Genomic DNA, 17,754 nt, shown 5'->3' with positions numbered 1-17,754 from the left:
CAACATTCCAATGCCTCTCGCTCTCTCCACAATGGTCAGTGTTCTATATATATAAGACTCTTGAAGATTGTGCCTACCATAGGATATACTGAGTTTTTATTTAATTGTTCATTTCGTCCTCGACATTGTACTAATATTTCACAATTGTAAAAAAACAAATATCTAAGGTAATCATACTCTGCTATAAGCGGCCAGTCGCGTGGTCTGGGCCAAATTCAACCAAACGAGAAGTGATATCCATAAGAGAATGTTGTCTCGTTTCATAATCTGTCAAGATAAATACATCGTTTAAACCACTCGATAGAAAAGTTGAATAAGCCATCTCAACGGCAAGAAAAACGAATGTTTTCGACGGTTAAAAGTGGTAATAAGGGAATAAGGAATCACACTTGAGTATTATGAGGTGATCAAATACGGTCGGTATGATTAAATCCAATAAAGCCTGAAAGGCTTCATGATAGATTTGATCAGCCCAATAGTATTTGATGACCTCATAATATTCAAAGAATGATTCCTCATTTCTTATATTAATATATTTTCCAGCAATTCTACGATTAAATATTAAAATTGTCATCAGTGAACTGTATTAATCTATACATTACAAAATCGATTCGTAGTGTCCTCACAAAGGCATAGGAAAATGTGTATATTACATCTTACTTGTAATCTTTCGGCACTTTATGTTTTATCTTAAAAAAAACTAATAAAGGTGTGTCCTGTCAATAAGCGTTTTCATTACAGTCTTATGAGGCACTTAGCTGATTTTCACACAACATGCGATACACACAGGCGTCATAATTTATGAATCAAATCTTGGTGTATCGTTAATATAAATATGGTACATAAAGCTAAAATTCACAGAAACTGTGATTTTTTTCCCCCGAATGTTACAAGTTTTCTAATGTATGTCAACTTCAACGAACTTGTGAATATACCCGTACCCCTTTTCAAACGAAAAAGTAGGGAAAGTGACTAAAACATGATTTATTTATGACATGTCGATTACATATTTCTGCATTCTTTAAAACGAAATTAAAACATATTCAGTTAATATGAGATCTTTATAAGTATCTGAACTTGTATGGAACTTGTATGGAAAAAGAATCTTTTTTATCCACACTAAGTCAGTCCCGAGAAGTTTCTGATCATCCAACCATGAAGTAGTCATCAATACCTGGAATAGAAAGTATAATCTAAGTATCTCTTATTTACAAACTAAAAGCTGTCTCGCAAGCTGAATTGGCCATTACTGTTGTATCATCAACGGAATTAAAAGCAGAACCAAACAAATATTTATTTACCGGTACCAAACAGAATACATGTACATTTCAGAAAATTGAGGTACATTCATATATCGAAATTTTGATAGAGTATTGTTTAAAACTTCTTTATTCATGTGCAATGTTTTTTCAGTTTTCACTGGAGGATATTATTCTTTAAGAAGATTAGATATATCTAACATCTAACGTAATGTGATGGCTATTCTTAATGGTAATATCTAATTTAGATTTTGTTTACGCTAAAGCTAAAGTGTCAACATTCAATTGTCATATTTATGCCCTCTTTTAAATAACGTATTGCAGTTTTTCTTTCATTTGTTCTCTTTTCAAGGCACCGTTAAGTCCTCCTAAATCTCTAAAACTATTCCACTGAGGAAAAGTTCCATTTATGCAGTCATTTTATTCAACAGAACTTTCTACAATTGTCCTCTCTCCAGAGGCGATAGAGTTCGTTGGTACACAGATCAGGCTGGTACTCGACACAGTTTGTCAGTTTATCACTGCAGGGAACGATTCGTGTCGGGGATACAGAAAGCAACATCTTTATCACAATAATTGTTATCAAAGTCATAATTACTGATTGACATCAGCGTACTCACTGCACCATAGCTCTTTATACGATACTATTCGCGTTCTTATTACTATAAATATAATTATTGCCCCTATCAGAATATTTGGGACATTTAAGAGTTGATATGATAACACAATTGTAACAAAATGAACAATACAATTTAATGAAAGTTACGTTACTGTAGTAAATGCTGAAGTTGTTCTGCATTGTTTGGAGTTTTATTTAGATCTGATAAGACATTGAATGTGCCAGTGAAGCAATTACCGTTTATAACACCATGTTTATCGAAAAATGTTTACAACGTTCACTACCTGATCAGTGTAAATGCTGTAAAACCATAAATGTTTGTTTATTCTGTGGTGGATCTGTTCGTATGTCACGTTCTCTACGCCTACGATTTTTATCCAACTTTGAAACATCGAAAACAAAACTCAAAGTAAAACTATAAAAGTACATAATTTCTTAAAAAATAAAAGCACATTATTCTTCTTCTCCTCACGCAAATAAATATCTCTAGAGAAATGAGTGACAAAAAAACTGCTGGATCATTTTTCTGGCCTCTGTGTTGAATCCAACCTAAGAATGAAAGTACCGATTTTAAATGAAGAATAACTACCTTGGCAATATCCACAATACGCTGGACAATGCTTCTGGGACCACTTATAATATATGCCATTGGTGATGCAAATTCTGGACGCATTGTAAAGTCTACAGTGTTTTGAATCTTTACACACTGTAAAATGTAACACATACAAATTACACAAGTCTATTGCCACGTATTTATAGTTGGCGTTTTGTTTCAAGAGTTTTAAAACATTTTAGAAAATGTACCTGGAGTGTGGTCGCTTGGTCCCATAGTTGTACCAGCAGTAGATGGAAACGCGACAGCAGTGTCTAAGTACATGTACAAAGAAAAAATTATGATTTGACTCAAATCAGCTAATGTTATAGTTAAGTCAATCAATGTAAAAGTTAAGTCGGCCTATGTTTCAGTTAAGTCAGTTAATGTTACAGTTAACACATTGTAAACTCCACAGTTGAAATCAACTTTGAAAACTGGAAAAAGTAAAAAAAAAAATACACCCAAAAATATCATCATAAAGCATTTAAAAGTTAGCGTTTTACACTATCGCCAAAATGGATGGCTTGGTTCCAAAATTGTAACAGTTGATGGCAAAGTACAAGTACAAAAATATTGAAATAGGGCGTGATCCTTAAAAGTTGATAAACTACATGTTATATTATAATATATACATGTATAAATAGAATGAATGCCGTTTTTGATTTCATGTTAAGAATAAGGGGCTACCTCGACAGAGCCCACAGGAACCAGGGCAGCTGCTCCGAGCCCAGGTATAGTACACTCCATTAGGATCACACAGCGCTGCGGCATTGTACAATTCACAATTGGCGCTCGGGTCGTCTTCGCATGATTCTATTCGCATATGAATGAATTTATTTATAATTAAAAAGTATTTTATATATACAATATATATTTAATCTGTATTTTAATTATCACAGTTATACTTATATTTTTTTCGTCTTGCGTTTTCCTAATTATGTATAGTTATTATTATCAAAATCCAAATATAAAAAGGACAAGATACCCAAGGGCCATAGCGATTACATGACTATGATGTAAAAATTGGTTCAGATTAATAAATGTTGAAAATATACATCAAAATAGTTAATTCCATTTTTCGATTTTAATTAAAAGGGTAGCGCCAACCTGGACAGAGCCCACAGTGATCAGGACAGCGGCTCCGAGCCCAGGTATAGTACACTCCATTAGGATCACACAGCGCTGTGGCATTGTACAATTCACAATGGGCGCTCGGGTCGTCTTTGCATGATTCTATTTGCATATGAATGAATTTATTTATAATTAAAAGTATTTTATAATTACAATATATATATTTAATCTATATTTTAATTATCACAGTTATACTTATATTTTTTTCGTCTTGCGTTTTCCTAATTATGTATAGTTATTAATATCAAAATCCAAATATAAAAAGGACAAGATACCCAAAGGCCATAGCGATTACTTGACTATGATGTAAAAATTGGTTCAGATTAATAAATGTTGAAAATATACATCAAAATAGTTAATTCCATGTTTCGATTTTAATTAAAAGGGTATCACCAACCTGGACAGAGCCCACAGTAATCAGGACAGCGGCTCCGAGCCCAGGCAAAGAACACTCCATTAGGATCACACAGCACAGTGGTGTTGAATAATTCACAATGGGCGCTTGGGTCGTTTTTGCATGATTCTATTTTTAAACGCATTAAGTCATAGTATAGATTAATTGCACACATGAATGATTCATTATATATTATTAACTATTAATTAACATTAATGTTGATGCATTTTGATCATTATAGATATTTTTTCTCTTACATATAATTCTGTGTCGTTACGAATATAAAAAACAAATAAAACAATAGACACAGAGGCCTTAGCATTCACCTGAGTATGTAATAAAGTTATGGTATGGTAAAGACCTCGTAAGTTGTCAGAACTTGTGTCCAAACCATTTATATATGTTTCTTATATAAATGCAATAAAATATGTTCAAATAATAATACAATTATGTAAACTACTGTGGAATCATTTAATTTCGTGGGGGCCAGTTTTCGTGGATTGTGGGTTTTTTGCTTGTTCGTGGGGATCTAATTTCGTGGATGAGACAGTTTTCAGTTTCAGTTTTTATGATAAAAGTGTCACACACAGCACTTAATAATCATTTAACACCTAAAAATTAGTCGAGAGGGATGCTTTTGATGTACCTGAATTCCCACTTGCAGCAAAAGCAGTTCCAGTACCTGGCCCTGAAGAAAAAGAGTAAACAATTGTTATATTGGACACCAATACTTTGACATAATCCGCAATAAAATCCGAACAGTTGGCGCTTTGGGGTAGTTTGACAATCTGACGAAACAATGGCAATGTAACTTTCATTACATTTCATTACATTTTGATATTTAGTATACATCATGTGTCATAAACAGCACTTAATAATCATTTAACACCTAAAAATTAGTCGATAGGGATGCTTTTGATGTACCTGAATTCGCACTTGCAGCAAAAGCAGTTCCACTAGGTTGCACTGAAGAGAAAGAGTAAACAATTGTTATATTGGACACCAATACTTTGACATAATCCGCAATAAAACGCGAACAGTTGGCGCTTTGGGGTATCTTGACAATCTGACGAAACAATGGCAATATAACTTTCATTACATTTCATTACATTTTGATGTTTAGTATACATCATGTGTCATAAACAGCACTTAATAATCATTTAACACCTAAAAATTAGTCGAGAGGGATGCTTTTGATGTACCTGAATTCTCACTTGCAGCAAAAGCAGTTCCGGTACCTGGCCCTGAAGAGAAAGAGTAAACAATTGTTATATTGGACACCAATACTTTAACATAATCCGCAATAAAACGCGAACAGTTGGCGCTTTGGGGTATCTTGACAATCTGACGAAACAATGGCAATGTAACCTCGTGTCATAAACAACACTCATTTAACACCTAAAAATTAGTCGAGAGGGATTCTTTTGATGTACCTGAACTCGCACTTGCAGCAAAAGCAGTTCCAGTACCTGGCCCTGAAGAAAAAGAGTAAACAATTGTTATATTGGACACCAATACTTTGACATAATCCGCAATAAAACGCGAACAGTTGGCGCTTTGGGGTAGTTTGACAATCTGACGAAACAATGGCAATGTAACTTTCATTACATTTCATTACATTTTGATGTTTAGTATACATCATGTGTCATAAACAGCACTTAATAATCATTTAACACCTAAACATTAGTCGAGAGGGATGCTTTTGATGTACCTGAATTCCAACTTGCAGCAAAAGCAGTTCCAGTACCTGGCCCTGAAGAGAAAGAGTAAACAATTGTTATATTGGACACCAATACTTTGACATAATCCGCGATAAAAAACGCGAACAGTTGGCGCTCTGGGGTATCTTGACAATCTGACGAAACAATGGCAATGTAACTTTCATTACATTTCATTACATTTTGATGTTTAGTATACATCATGTGTCATAAACAACACTCATTTAACACCTATAAATTAGTCGAGAGGGATGCTTTTGATGTACCTGAATTCCCACTTGCAGCAAAAGCAGTTCCAGTAGCTGGCCCTGAAGAAAAAGAGTAAACAATTGTTATATTGGACACCAATACTTTGACATAATCCGCAATAAAACGCGAACAGTTGGCGCTTTGGGGTAGTTTGACAATCTGACGAAACAATGGCAATGTAACTTTCATTACATTTCATTACATTTTGATGTTTAGTATACATCATGTGTCATAAACAGCACTTAATAATCATTTAACACCTAAAAATTAGTCGAGAGGGATGCTTTTGATGTACCTGAATTCCCACTTGCAGCAAAAGCAGTTCCAGTAGCTGGCCCTGAAGAAAAAGAGTAAACAATTGTTATATTGGACACCAATACTTTGACATAATCCGCAATAAAACGCGAACAGTTGGCGCTTTGGGGTAGTTTGACAATCTGACAAAACAATGGCAATGTAACTTTCATTACATTTCATTACATTTTGATGTTTAGTATACATCATGTGTCATAAACAGCACTTAATAATCATTTAACACCTAAAAATTAGTCGAGAGGGATGCTTTTGATGTACCTGAATTCGCATTTGCAGCAAAAGCAGTTCCAGTACCTGGCCCTGAAGAGAAAGAGTAAACAATTGTTATATTGGACACCAATACTTTGACATAATCCGCGATAAAAAACGCGAACAGTTGGCGCTCTGGGGTATCTTGACAATCTGACGAAACAATGGCAATGTAACTTTCATTACATTTCATTACATTTTGATGTTTAGTATACATCATGTGTCATAAACAACACTCATTTAACACCTATAAATTAGTCGAGAGGGATGCTTTTGATGTACCTGAATTCCCACTTGCAGCAAAAGCAGTTCCAGTAGCTGGCCCTGAAGAAAAAGAGTAAACAATTGTTATATTGGACACCAATACTTTGACATAATCCGCGATAAAACGCGAACAGTTGGCGCTTTGGGGTATCTTGACAATCTGACGAAACAATGGCAATGTAACTTTCATTACATTTCGATGTTTAGTATACATCATGTGTCATAAACAGCACTTAATAATTATTTAACACATAAAAATTAGTCGAGAGGGATGCTTTTGATGTACCTGAACTCGCACTTGCAGCAAAAGCAATTTCAGAAGCTGGCCCTGAAGAAAAAGAGTAAACAATTGTTATATTGGACATCAATACTTTGACATAATCTGCAATAGAACGCGAACAGTTGGCGCTTTGGGGTATCTTGACAATCTGACGAAACAATGGCAATGTAACTTTCATTACATTTCATTACATTTTGATGTTCAGTATACATCATGTGTCATAAACAGCACTTAATAATCATTTAACACCTAAGAATTTGTAGAGAGGGAAGCATTTGATGTACCTGAATTCGCATTTGCAGCAAAAGCAGTTCCAGTAGCTGGCCCTGAAGAGAAAGAGTAAACAATTGTTATATCACAAACAACCAAAAATTAAACAATTAACAAGTAGATATAATTACATTGTAAATGAACATGTGTATTATAGAAATCCTTACGATTAGGGGTTATTAGGCGGGTCCAGGGCGTTGACACTGCTGATAAAAGACAAACCTGGAGTATAATTAATTTAATAAACCAACATTTCTATTATTTATTTATTCCGAACGAAAAAGGCAATACGTACATGTAATCAATTACAATTATGATTGAGCAATACAAACAGTGTATGCAACATAATACGATGCATGTCTATTACTATAAATGATATATTTTTTAATATAATACCTTGCACTGTTGCAACAAATCCTGTTTTGGAGCCCTGGTTGTCCGTTCGTAGTTCTAAAGTCAAGGTTGTTCCTGTGCTTTCATATGTCAAATTGGGATAGAACATATCAGAACCACATATGGAAGCTATTTTCTTGTTCTCACTTCGTAGTCCTATTTAAATTCAGATGACAGTAAGCAGATAAATAAAACAATTGAGTGATGTAATATTGTTACTCTGTATAACATTATTATAATATTTATCAATATGTAACAGAATTGATCACACTTGGTGATGTTGTTTGATTTTTATTCAACATATGACTTTTATATTCATTCCAAGAGACTTGGCTTGGTTGTTGAAAACACAAGGAATTTAATATAATCACATATCGTTACAGTTCATGATAGAAAATCTTTATATCACAATTTAAAACATCATTTGAATGGTAAATCTGTCCTATATAGGTTTTTGACACAAAATACCATACGTGTAACATCTTTAAATAGTTAAATTTGGAACGATATATTGAAACATATATGTGATGTACATATACTTTTTTTATCACATTTGTTCTTCAATATTAAGTGGACATGTAAATCATTGAAATGATTTAAAAGCTATATAATACCGGCAACAACAGGCAAATGATTTTTCCTAATTTTAATTAAAACAGATCAGACACTATTCTAACGTTTATATACAACCAAGATTTCTTTGGTAAGAACTTAGTACATTATCAGTATTATTAGATTATGGCTAACTAAAAATTAATTTTTTTTCTTGTTCTGTCTAGTCATTTAGATTTGTGTGTCACGAAGTTATACCAACCCTCGTAAATAATGATTTGGTCACAGCAAGAACTTAGTGGACAGCGTTTGTGTTTTTCAACGTCTATGTATTCAAATGTCAGTACCACTCCACTGGGTGCGGTCAAGATGTAACGGCATTGAAGATTACTGCAAATAATAATGGACAGGTTCTTTGTGTTTATTTTTCTCAAATACATAAATACTCCATTTTGAAATAAACGACTCTCCGAGGAGAGAGAGAGAGAGAGAGAGAGAGAGAGAGAGAGAGAGAGAGAGAGAGAGAGAGAGAGAGAGAGTGCAGCGGCAGATAGAAGATAACATCAGAGAGAGAGAGAAACAGATAAAGGGCTATAGACAGTCAGTTAAAGAGACAGATAGAGATACATACGCTGCATATGGATTAGGAAATCTAGGAGAGGCGATCTGTTGCTTTACAGAGGTAACATGAATTGGTTGTTGAGGGCATATATCTAAAAGAGAGTGACATGTTGTTTATGATATATTTCGTAAATACTTTTTTTTTAAAATAATTTTGACTGGGATTAAATTGAAGGTCTACATTTAAATCTTTTTACTACTTTTAACAAATACGCGAGAGACAGCATAAATGACTACAGTTTTATTTTTAAAAAAACCTATGGTTTCCACTGCTAAGATCCCATGACAAAATGACAAGGAATGTTTCTTCTTTTTAAACTACAACTTTGTGACAATGCTTCAGCATATGGTTGATAGAACACTTACATTTATAAGTTTACTTGTTTTACACATTACACAAAGAATAGAATTTATCTATTTACTAGACATAGTTTTATTAAAAGTTACAGAAAAATGTCCTTCGATGACAAATCAAAGTTTATGATTCATGATGAAAAGGAGAGATCTACTTTGTTTACAAAAATGGTTCTAAAAGGTTTTGATAGAAACTAACAAGTCTTGGGCAAAAGCATTATTATGTCAAACATCAGGCATAATTAAGAAGTACTCTGCTCTTCTTTGCAGTAATTCATGTTTATTATAGCTCATGATAAGAAATTCATTTACAGATAGTAAATTATTTGCTTCTGTCAAAAAGAAGCATATATTCATGTTAATATAACGAAGATAACAGATACTTGCAATTCAAGTAAGGTACTAGCTTTTGACAAAAAAGGAAAGACGTTCGCTACCGTTTCCGCTAGCCGCAATCATATGCAAAGTGAATCCTTTTTCATGTACATGTACTGTTTTGTCTGAATTCAAGCAGAGTTTTAGCTCTCCTGCTGGGGTTACTGCTGTTTCGCTTTCCTTACCAATTCCGCAAATCGGTGGAGCAGTAAACTGAGTCTCTAGAATTAGAAATTTTTAAATTCAATGATAATTACTTACAATCCATTGAAAGACAACAACTATGCAGTAATAATGTACTTTAAGCTGTAACTACAAGCGTTCTATTTATGGCAAGTGTCCTTGGACATTAATAATATGCACATTAATAATATTTTAATATCTATATTGAATTATATTCAAACATTTAAAAGTTAAACATTTGTGAAAAAGGGTGGCGTCATTAAAATGCCAAAATTCATAGCAAACACTGAACGACAACAAATGGTAACTTTATTGTATATCTAGTTGCCATTATGTTATTAGTTTCTCGAAAAGGTACATACCCATATATGATATTTTAGAGTTAAAGTAAATATATCAAAATAACATGAAAGTATAAATTAACGACCAAATATTGTCTTAAAACCTTCAGTTTTTTTTATTTACTCCAGTTGTTCTATGTATAGTAAGGATATGCACTCACCGTAAGTTAAAGTAAATGAGTCGAACTAATATAGAGTATATACGACCGAATACTCTCCTTAAACCTTTCATATTTTACTCCAAAAGTTGGAAATTGCACTCACCGTTAGTGTAAGCTTGCAATGTATCACCACAATCTACACTTATGTTAGTGAGTCTGTACACTATCTGTTTTCTTGGATTCTTTGCCAAAAAGCGCCACTCGCAGAGGAGGGATCTTAAATGAAAGATAATGTTATACATTCATGTAACGTTAGTTTTATAAAATTTAGTAAACTTCAAAGAAAGTTCTTATTTACTCAGTTAAAATAGTACTTGTAATTGGTGGACAAACTTATACAGCATTATAAAAACTGAAGAAATAGCCGCAACAACACGATTTTGGTGTCCTACGTCAGGAAGGCACGAACATCTTGAAAACATTATCATATAAAAATGAGGAATTTCAAAAGTAGTATCATGTATGTATACTTTTGTTGGGTAATTTAGTGAAACTAGCTGCGTTAACAATCGAAAAGGAAGAGTACATAATCAGAAAACAAGAGACCCTTATGCTTTGGCGGTCACTTTGGCGGTCACTTAGTTATAATAGTATAGTCCAATCCACACTTTGCAAAAGTTGTTCCCCTTTGTGGGGTCAACCCAAAGGTCAGAAGGGAAAAAACAACTTTTCCCTTCATTATGCTACCAAATATTTGGGCTTCATGTAACGAAATCTCTTGGAATTTAATTTATTCCTTTGATGTGTGAGTTGCCCCAACTTGGGGCAATAAGATTCAAAGCGGAAACGGATTTCTAATGTCAAATGACGAAGTTACAAACCTCTAAACAACAAAGGCTACTGTGAGAAATATATGGGTTTTTCCCCAATTAAAGATGGCGGTCAAGGGACATAACTTTTTGTAAAGTATGGATTGGTCTATAATATCCCTTAGATGGACTTGTCAGGGGGTCTTAGGTTTGTGTTTAAAGCTTTAAGCTTTTTGGAGCGTCTGAACCTTAATCCAAGACTACTCTATCTTTCACTTCTGCTTTCATTAGTTGATGTTTGCAACATCAATTTATATAAAAAAAAAACGGGAAGGGGAGAGGCCAAGATAAGAAGGAAAATACAAACCCTAGTTCTAGGGGCCATACAATGTAACCTTTTGGTAAAAAGATACTTGCAGGCATTTAATGATCAATCTATTATAATTGTTAAGTTTCTTTTATAATGCACACAACATGTATGCTGATTATAGCTTCATCCATACAATGGACATAAAATTAAAGTAGATTTCCTAAAATAAAACACATACTTAATTTAATATGGCCGCAAGTGAGAATTTACTTCGAGATGAAGTGACGAAAGTGGCATAAAAATGCACGTTTACTATATATTGCCATATTTGTCGCGCCCCCTCCAAAAATATAATGGACAGTGGATTCTTAAATTGAGAGGAGGACATTATGGGCATACATTTGTAATAACATTGCATTCAGTTTATCTTTACATATTGTGAAAGTACAAAAAAAATAATTTTCTATACTTTTTTATCATGTTGCCATATTGGCCTTACCCAAGGGTATGAACCCCAGACCCAGAGGTCATAAATATCACAATGTAGGTAGAAAGCTTCATGAACATCATAACCATGTATTTTACTTTTCTCCCGTAGCTGTGAATGTAGAGAAGAATATTTTCTAAGTTTAAATACACTCACGTTATCTGTATGATCATATTGGCCCCACCAAAGGGCCTGAACCCCTGACCCAGGGGCCATGAATTCACAATTTTGGCGAAGAGCTGAATGGAAATCATACATGCAATCATGTATTTATCGCCCACTACTGTGGGAGTAGAAAAGCAGATTTTTTAATGTATAATACATTTTCACGATATGGACATAGTCCAAGGACCTGATCCCATAAACCAAGGGCCATGAATTTCACAATTTTTGAGAGCTGCATCGACATCATAATCATGTTTTATTATTTGTATTCCACCACTCTGAGAGTAGAGAAAAGATTTTCTAATGTTCAAAACAGTTTTACTATAAATTCATATTGACTCCGCCCGAGGACCTGCATTCCTGACCCAGGGGCAAAAAATTTAACAATTTAGGCAGATATCTTGATGAACATCATAATCATGCATTCAATTTATCTTCTACTACTGTGGGAGTAGATGAGATGATTTCCTAAGATTAAATACATGTTCACTATATTAGTCCCGCCAATGGGCCTGAACCCTTGACCCAGAGGAAATGAATTTCACAATTTGGTAGAGGGCTTTTGGGGTATTATAGTTATGCCTTTATTTTTTCTCAAATTTATATGGCAGTAAAAAAGAAGATTTTCTAACATATTGTACATTTTTACTATATGGAAATATTAACACTGCCCCTGGGCCTGAACATTTGATCCAAGGCACACGGATTTCACCATTTAGGTAGATGGCTTCGTGAACATCATAACCATGCAGTAGTTTTTTCCCCTACATTTGTGTGAGAAGAGGAAGATTTTGAAAAAAAAATGCATTTCTTCTGTGGATTTTTGGTCCCGCCCCGCCCCGGCAATGGCAAGGTCATCAAATTCAGAATAGATTCCTCTAATACTACAGATGCTTCAAACTCAAAAATGATATCTATTGTCGTTTTAGTTTTCAAGAAGTTAAAAATGTAAAACGTTTAACGCACCACGCACGTCGCACGACGACGGACGAAGACAGAAAGCAATAGGTCACCAGAGTGACTCAGGTGACATATAAATCTAACTTACCTCTCGTATGTTGGCTCTTTGTAATAGTACAGACTTTTAGCTTCTAATCCTAATTCTATAGTTACATCTTTTTCACATTGAGACAACACATCTGAAAGAATTAAGTTTAAATAATGATCACCTAAACTGACATTTATAAGTTTATGATTTATTATTCAATTTAAGATAAATATGATAAAGGGAGATATAAAAAGGAAAAATTATTCAATCTCTTTAATGATAAAATAAAAAAAATTCTTAAAGGTTCTTGACATTTAGCTAATTTATATTTACAGTTTATTTTACATTTACCGAATTAGAAGGAGGGAATGGAAGTTTGATCAGTTAAATAACTTTAAATTATCTTTAAAAAAGCCCCAAATAGTCCTCTTTGATCAGCAAACACACAGTATAAAAACACATTACGACAACAGCTATTTATTTTAATACACACTATTTTAGAATTCCTATTTCATTGAAATAAACAAATAATACAACCATAATATCTCAAATGAAATACTGTAGAATTCTTAGCTTTGCCAAAAATTTGGAATTGTTTGCGAGTAACAAATCCATTTTCATGCGGCGGCGACATGTATGCATGCCAACCCCTGGAGTAAAAGCCACCACTGTTAAAACTTCATAATTTGCTAGTGTTTATTTAATACTGATTATGCGTGTCAGCTTTTAGTTAACTAGTGTTATCTATTTGAAAACCAAAAGCGTTTAGTTTAATGTCTTTGTAGCAACATTAGAATCACCATGACCAAAGACAAAACAAGTAATTGAGTCTCTTGTCTTTGTTTGTATTTACATTTGTTTATACTTGCAAATAATCTATTCTGATCGAATTTTAAATTAAAATGATGATCATTAAAAGGCATTTAAGATCTATTTGGAAGAACGGACACTTTTGTAAAAGGTCAACAAATGTACATCAGTGGTTAACTGTTTTAAATGAATTGAGGAAAATGTGCAAAATTAGAGGTTTACAATTTTCTTAATATGGTTTTCTATGGACGTGAAGAATTTTTTCTTTTTAAAAACATTTAAAAGTTTAAAAACAACATATGCATTGCTCAAAGGTTGCTGAAAACAAGAGAGAACGTATTAATAGAGGTCTATTCAGGAATGAAATATTCTTGAGAGGATTACACGAAATAAATAACCAGTTCCCAGGTGCAACAGTATGATTGGAATATTGTAACACATCGTAATTTGTTAAGTGAAGGTAATTAAAACGGTACTGCTTTTAATCTTTTGACACATATTTTATCATTTAAATACATTAAGTATCAATAACTGACGTGATCTGCATTTGGAAATCAGCCAAAACACAAGCAATTTAATTTGGTTGTGATGTATTTAAGAAATAAACGGCGATTTAAAAAGATCTCTGAGATATGAACTTGGTTGGTCAAGTGATCAAATCCTGTAATGCCCGAAGGGCTTCTCAGCAGAATTAATTACGTTCCAACCAAGTTCATATCCCGGTGAACTTTTTAAGATTGCTGTTTGTTACTTATATTTACGTTTGAGAATGGCAAATCGTTCAGAATGATTAATATAACGGTGTTTAAACGTTTACGATATTGCAACCGGTAAGCGATAAGCGCGTGCGGTTATCATAGTGACGTCATGACAAATTGAACGTTTTCGTTTTTTTAAAGGTTCATATACAGTAAGGAAGCAAATTTGCTAATGTAAATATACGGCTATAATTTTACCTATATGCCAATACATTTTTACTTTAGTTATTTATATTCTATTGATTTTTCCTCATACTGCTTTTGCTAAAATTCTTGTATATTGATGTATACAGATGCTATAACTAATTACATTTGTTGGTTTAGTTCATAAGCTGTCTCGGATTTAAATCTGACAGTATGTTTACAGTATATTTTGTATATTGATTCAATCATTTTTTAAAACTTGTACTCAATTAATGATTGATTGAATCCTTGTTTGTGTAAATATAAGCACTGTGTGATTTATTCTTAAGTCGTTACTAGAACACTGGCAATAGAACACCAGGCAGACAGAAAATTACCACATTTTACAACGTCTGAAGAATCTTTTTATAAGTACATGTAAGTTATTTTTTTCTCTTTGTCTGCTCATTTTATGACATCGTGATAAATTTGACTTCAAACTATATCAGCTAATCTTGTATAGATGTATTAGTTTTTGTGATTGGCCTTTTTAGAATATTTCCAAAAGATGAGACGTAAAAGAAAAACGCTGTTAAAGACATTTTCCGTTTCCAACATTTATTCATTCATTCTTTCCATCCATTAACAGTCTTAATTGATCTACAAATATTACTTGCAATTTACAACTTTCTTATTTTAAGTCCTTCTTATTGATTTTGAAATTTGAATGAACTATTATTAAAACCTACAGGCATTCAGGTATCTATTATCTTTTCATCAATTATCTATCTATCTATTTAGCTGTCTATATGTCTGTCTGTCTGTTTATCTCCGAGTCGATGGAATAAAAAACCAATCTTTATGCCAAATCTTTCATTTTTTCTTTTTAAAACAAGATATTTTCTAGTGTAAAATCGAAAACTAAGTGTTGTAGCCCAATAGCCCAAATGACGTGCTTGAATGGTAGATTATATATATATATATATATATATATATATATATATATATATATATATATATATATAAATTTATTGGTTTTGTTTGCTTCCTACTTTGTTTGTTTCATACGTACTTATATTATATTAAATTAGATTAATAAATTAATAAATTACATTTTTTCATGTTATTCGGTCATGATTAGTCTAATGTTGCAAAGGTTTTACTCGCACTTAAAATGCACAATTCAGACAACCTGATGATGAATTTATTGTTGCTTTAAATTTTAGAATTACTGGAGGGTCGAAATGATACGGCGTAATCAAGTTTTGTCATGTGGTATCCGGGTTTGTTTTTGCGTTTTAATGCTTTGGAAGGCAATGTTTTATTTTTAGTTTCTTTTTTTTTTTTTTAACTTTGCTGTATACGTAACTGCCGTGTTGATAAACAAAATACAAAGCTTATATAAAGTCATCGCAAGGTAGGTGTAAGATATATGGATATATATCAATAATTTATGGAGATATTTTGATACTGCGTGTTTATATGTCAAGGTGAATTTCAGTAACATTACTAGTGAAAAATATATTTACAATACCTTACAAAAATAATTTTACCTTAAATTCAAGGTAAATTCATTAATGTATGTAAAATATGGAGAAATAAAAAAGGAACCAAACGAGTGACATTGTTTCAGTTAAAGTAGATCTAAGGTATATAGCAATTCTGCATTTTTCAATTAATTATATGAACATTAGCGTAATGCGTCTACGGAAGGTATGAACTGATAAGCATAATATACAGTTTTGAAAATAAGATCCTTTTTTTTTAATTCTTTTACCAAATGTTTATGATGGCTCAACACATCAGTGCATTTTTTGGTAGATCGATAAACAATCATTTTTGAAATGTAATTTTACAAAAATAAGAATTATATGATAAGTTAACGATAGGAATATTATTCTAGGGGAGGGCTAACACCCATGCCCCCATATTCAAGCCTTCACATTTGGTTTCTCTTAAAAGAAATTCGGTTTACTCGACCATTTACAGGTATTGCATGTATATACTGATCATCATATTAAAAACTAATTGAGAATAAATTGTAAAATTGTCAAACCAATTTTTTCCATTTCACCGAGAAAAAAAAAATCATATAAAAAAAAAATCAAAGGCGATATCAGTCTGCGTGTTCTGATAAAATATTTGAAAAAAGGTAGATTCTTATGGCATTTAAAAACTTTTGACTGACAAAAACTACAACATTTTCTTTGCACATGATGTCAAAATTACACCTGAGTATCTCTGTTATCTACAGCTAGAAAACAAAAGTTGGTTCTCTCCTGCATTTGTTTGCAATGCTTGATTCAATATATATACCTATAAATCTTTCTTTTCTGAAAGATGAAAATATTTAGAATTGTTCCTTTTACCCTTAGGACATTGGCATTTTATACTAAATCCCTTTTTAAAACCTTTTTTCATGTGTAAATAATTATCTCACTTATCTTGAAGGATATAGAAATAAAACCTAAATATTGGATTTTATTTGCACATGTTTAACATCAAGAGATGGTTTAATGTTATAAAAATCCTTTCGTTATCTAACAATATGAAACAGAGAACAAAAAAAGCAAGAGAAGATAATAAAAATATCTTACCACAATGGAAGCAAAGCACGAAATAAAGCAAAACATAGTTCAAAGACTCCATGATGAACGGACGGACGGACAAGCAATATTAGATGCCCAAGTATATATCCTTTTATATACAGTAAAATGTATAAGTTTGCGAAGGCTAGATATGAAAAATGTTCCCGGATTAAGCAACATCCTGTTTGGAGGACATTTATTAATTTCATATTCACTTAAGTTTTATAATTTAACATATATTATATAAATATTGTCAACAAAAACACAGCTCAGGAATTCATTTAAATTTAATTATGCATGTTTAAATTACATAAACATTTCAACAGTTTTTTAATTCATGTATTATTAATTTTAGTCACTCAAAATAATAGTAAATTTTCAAAAAGGTTGTTTGATCTTTACTTATATCAAAGTTTTCATTTCGATTAAAGGATGCAGTAAGTCTTAATCGTT

At 32.5% G+C, this 17,754-nt stretch overlaps 2 protein-coding genes and 1 long non-coding RNA gene across 5 annotated transcripts in view; 1 reads left to right on the top strand and 2 right to left on the bottom strand.

Annotated features, from left to right (window-relative positions):
- LOC136270733 (uncharacterized) overlaps window positions 1-4,124 on the top strand; it is a 31,796-nt gene extending 27,672 nt beyond the window's left edge. Inside the window, exons 2-3 of the long non-coding RNA XR_010708581.1 lie at window positions 3,569-3,624; window positions 3,990-4,124. This is a non-coding gene — a long non-coding RNA (uncharacterized lncRNA). The remainder of the gene's footprint in view (window positions 1-3,568; window positions 3,625-3,989) is intronic.
- Window positions 969-4,289, bottom strand: LOC136270731 (zinc metalloproteinase nas-15-like). Of its 2 annotated transcripts, XM_066069275.1 has the most exons (6): window positions 4,002-4,286; window positions 3,581-3,706; window positions 3,161-3,286; window positions 2,683-2,745; window positions 2,468-2,584; window positions 969-1,174 (listed from the first exon to the last, which is right to left on the bottom strand). In XM_066069275.1, exons 1-6 carry the CDS (start codon window positions 4,171-4,173, stop codon window positions 1,146-1,148), a joined length of 633 nt encoding a protein of 210 aa, XP_065925347.1. In that variant the 5' UTR covers window positions 4,174-4,286; the 3' UTR covers window positions 969-1,145. The 2 variants fall into 2 exon arrangements, with proteins under 2 accessions (XP_065925347.1, XP_065925348.1); XM_066069276.1 differs by lacking the exon at window positions 3,581-3,706 and having other exon boundaries at window positions 4,002-4,289.
- A 1,643-nt stretch (window positions 4,290-5,932) lies between these two features.
- LOC105342316 (neuropilin-1) lies at window positions 5,933-17,526 on the bottom strand. 2 transcript variants are annotated; one of them, XM_066069261.1, is made up of 11 exons: window positions 17,311-17,526; window positions 13,083-13,173; window positions 10,427-10,539; window positions 9,701-9,859; window positions 8,920-9,001; window positions 8,551-8,678; window positions 7,740-7,892; window positions 7,511-7,549; window positions 6,812-6,853; window positions 6,261-6,302; window positions 5,933-6,024 (listed from the first exon to the last, which is right to left on the bottom strand). In XM_066069261.1, exons 1-11 carry the CDS (start codon window positions 17,360-17,362, stop codon window positions 5,948-5,950), a joined length of 978 nt encoding a protein of 325 aa, XP_065925333.1. In that variant the 5' UTR covers window positions 17,363-17,526; the 3' UTR covers window positions 5,933-5,947. The 2 variants fall into 2 exon arrangements, with proteins under 2 accessions (XP_065925333.1, XP_065925334.1); XM_066069262.1 differs by lacking the exons at window positions 5,933-6,024; window positions 6,261-6,302; window positions 6,812-6,853 and having other exon boundaries at window positions 7,511-7,565; window positions 17,311-17,522.
- Window positions 17,527-17,754: the final 228 nt, after the last annotated feature.

This window comes from Magallana gigas, chromosome 8 (genome assembly GCF_963853765.1).
Source record: "Magallana gigas chromosome 8, xbMagGiga1.1, whole genome shotgun sequence".
NCBI classification, from domain to species: domain Eukaryota; kingdom Metazoa; phylum Mollusca; class Bivalvia; order Ostreida; family Ostreidae; genus Magallana; species Magallana gigas.
This window is presented reverse-complemented; position numbering and strand designations above follow the sequence as displayed.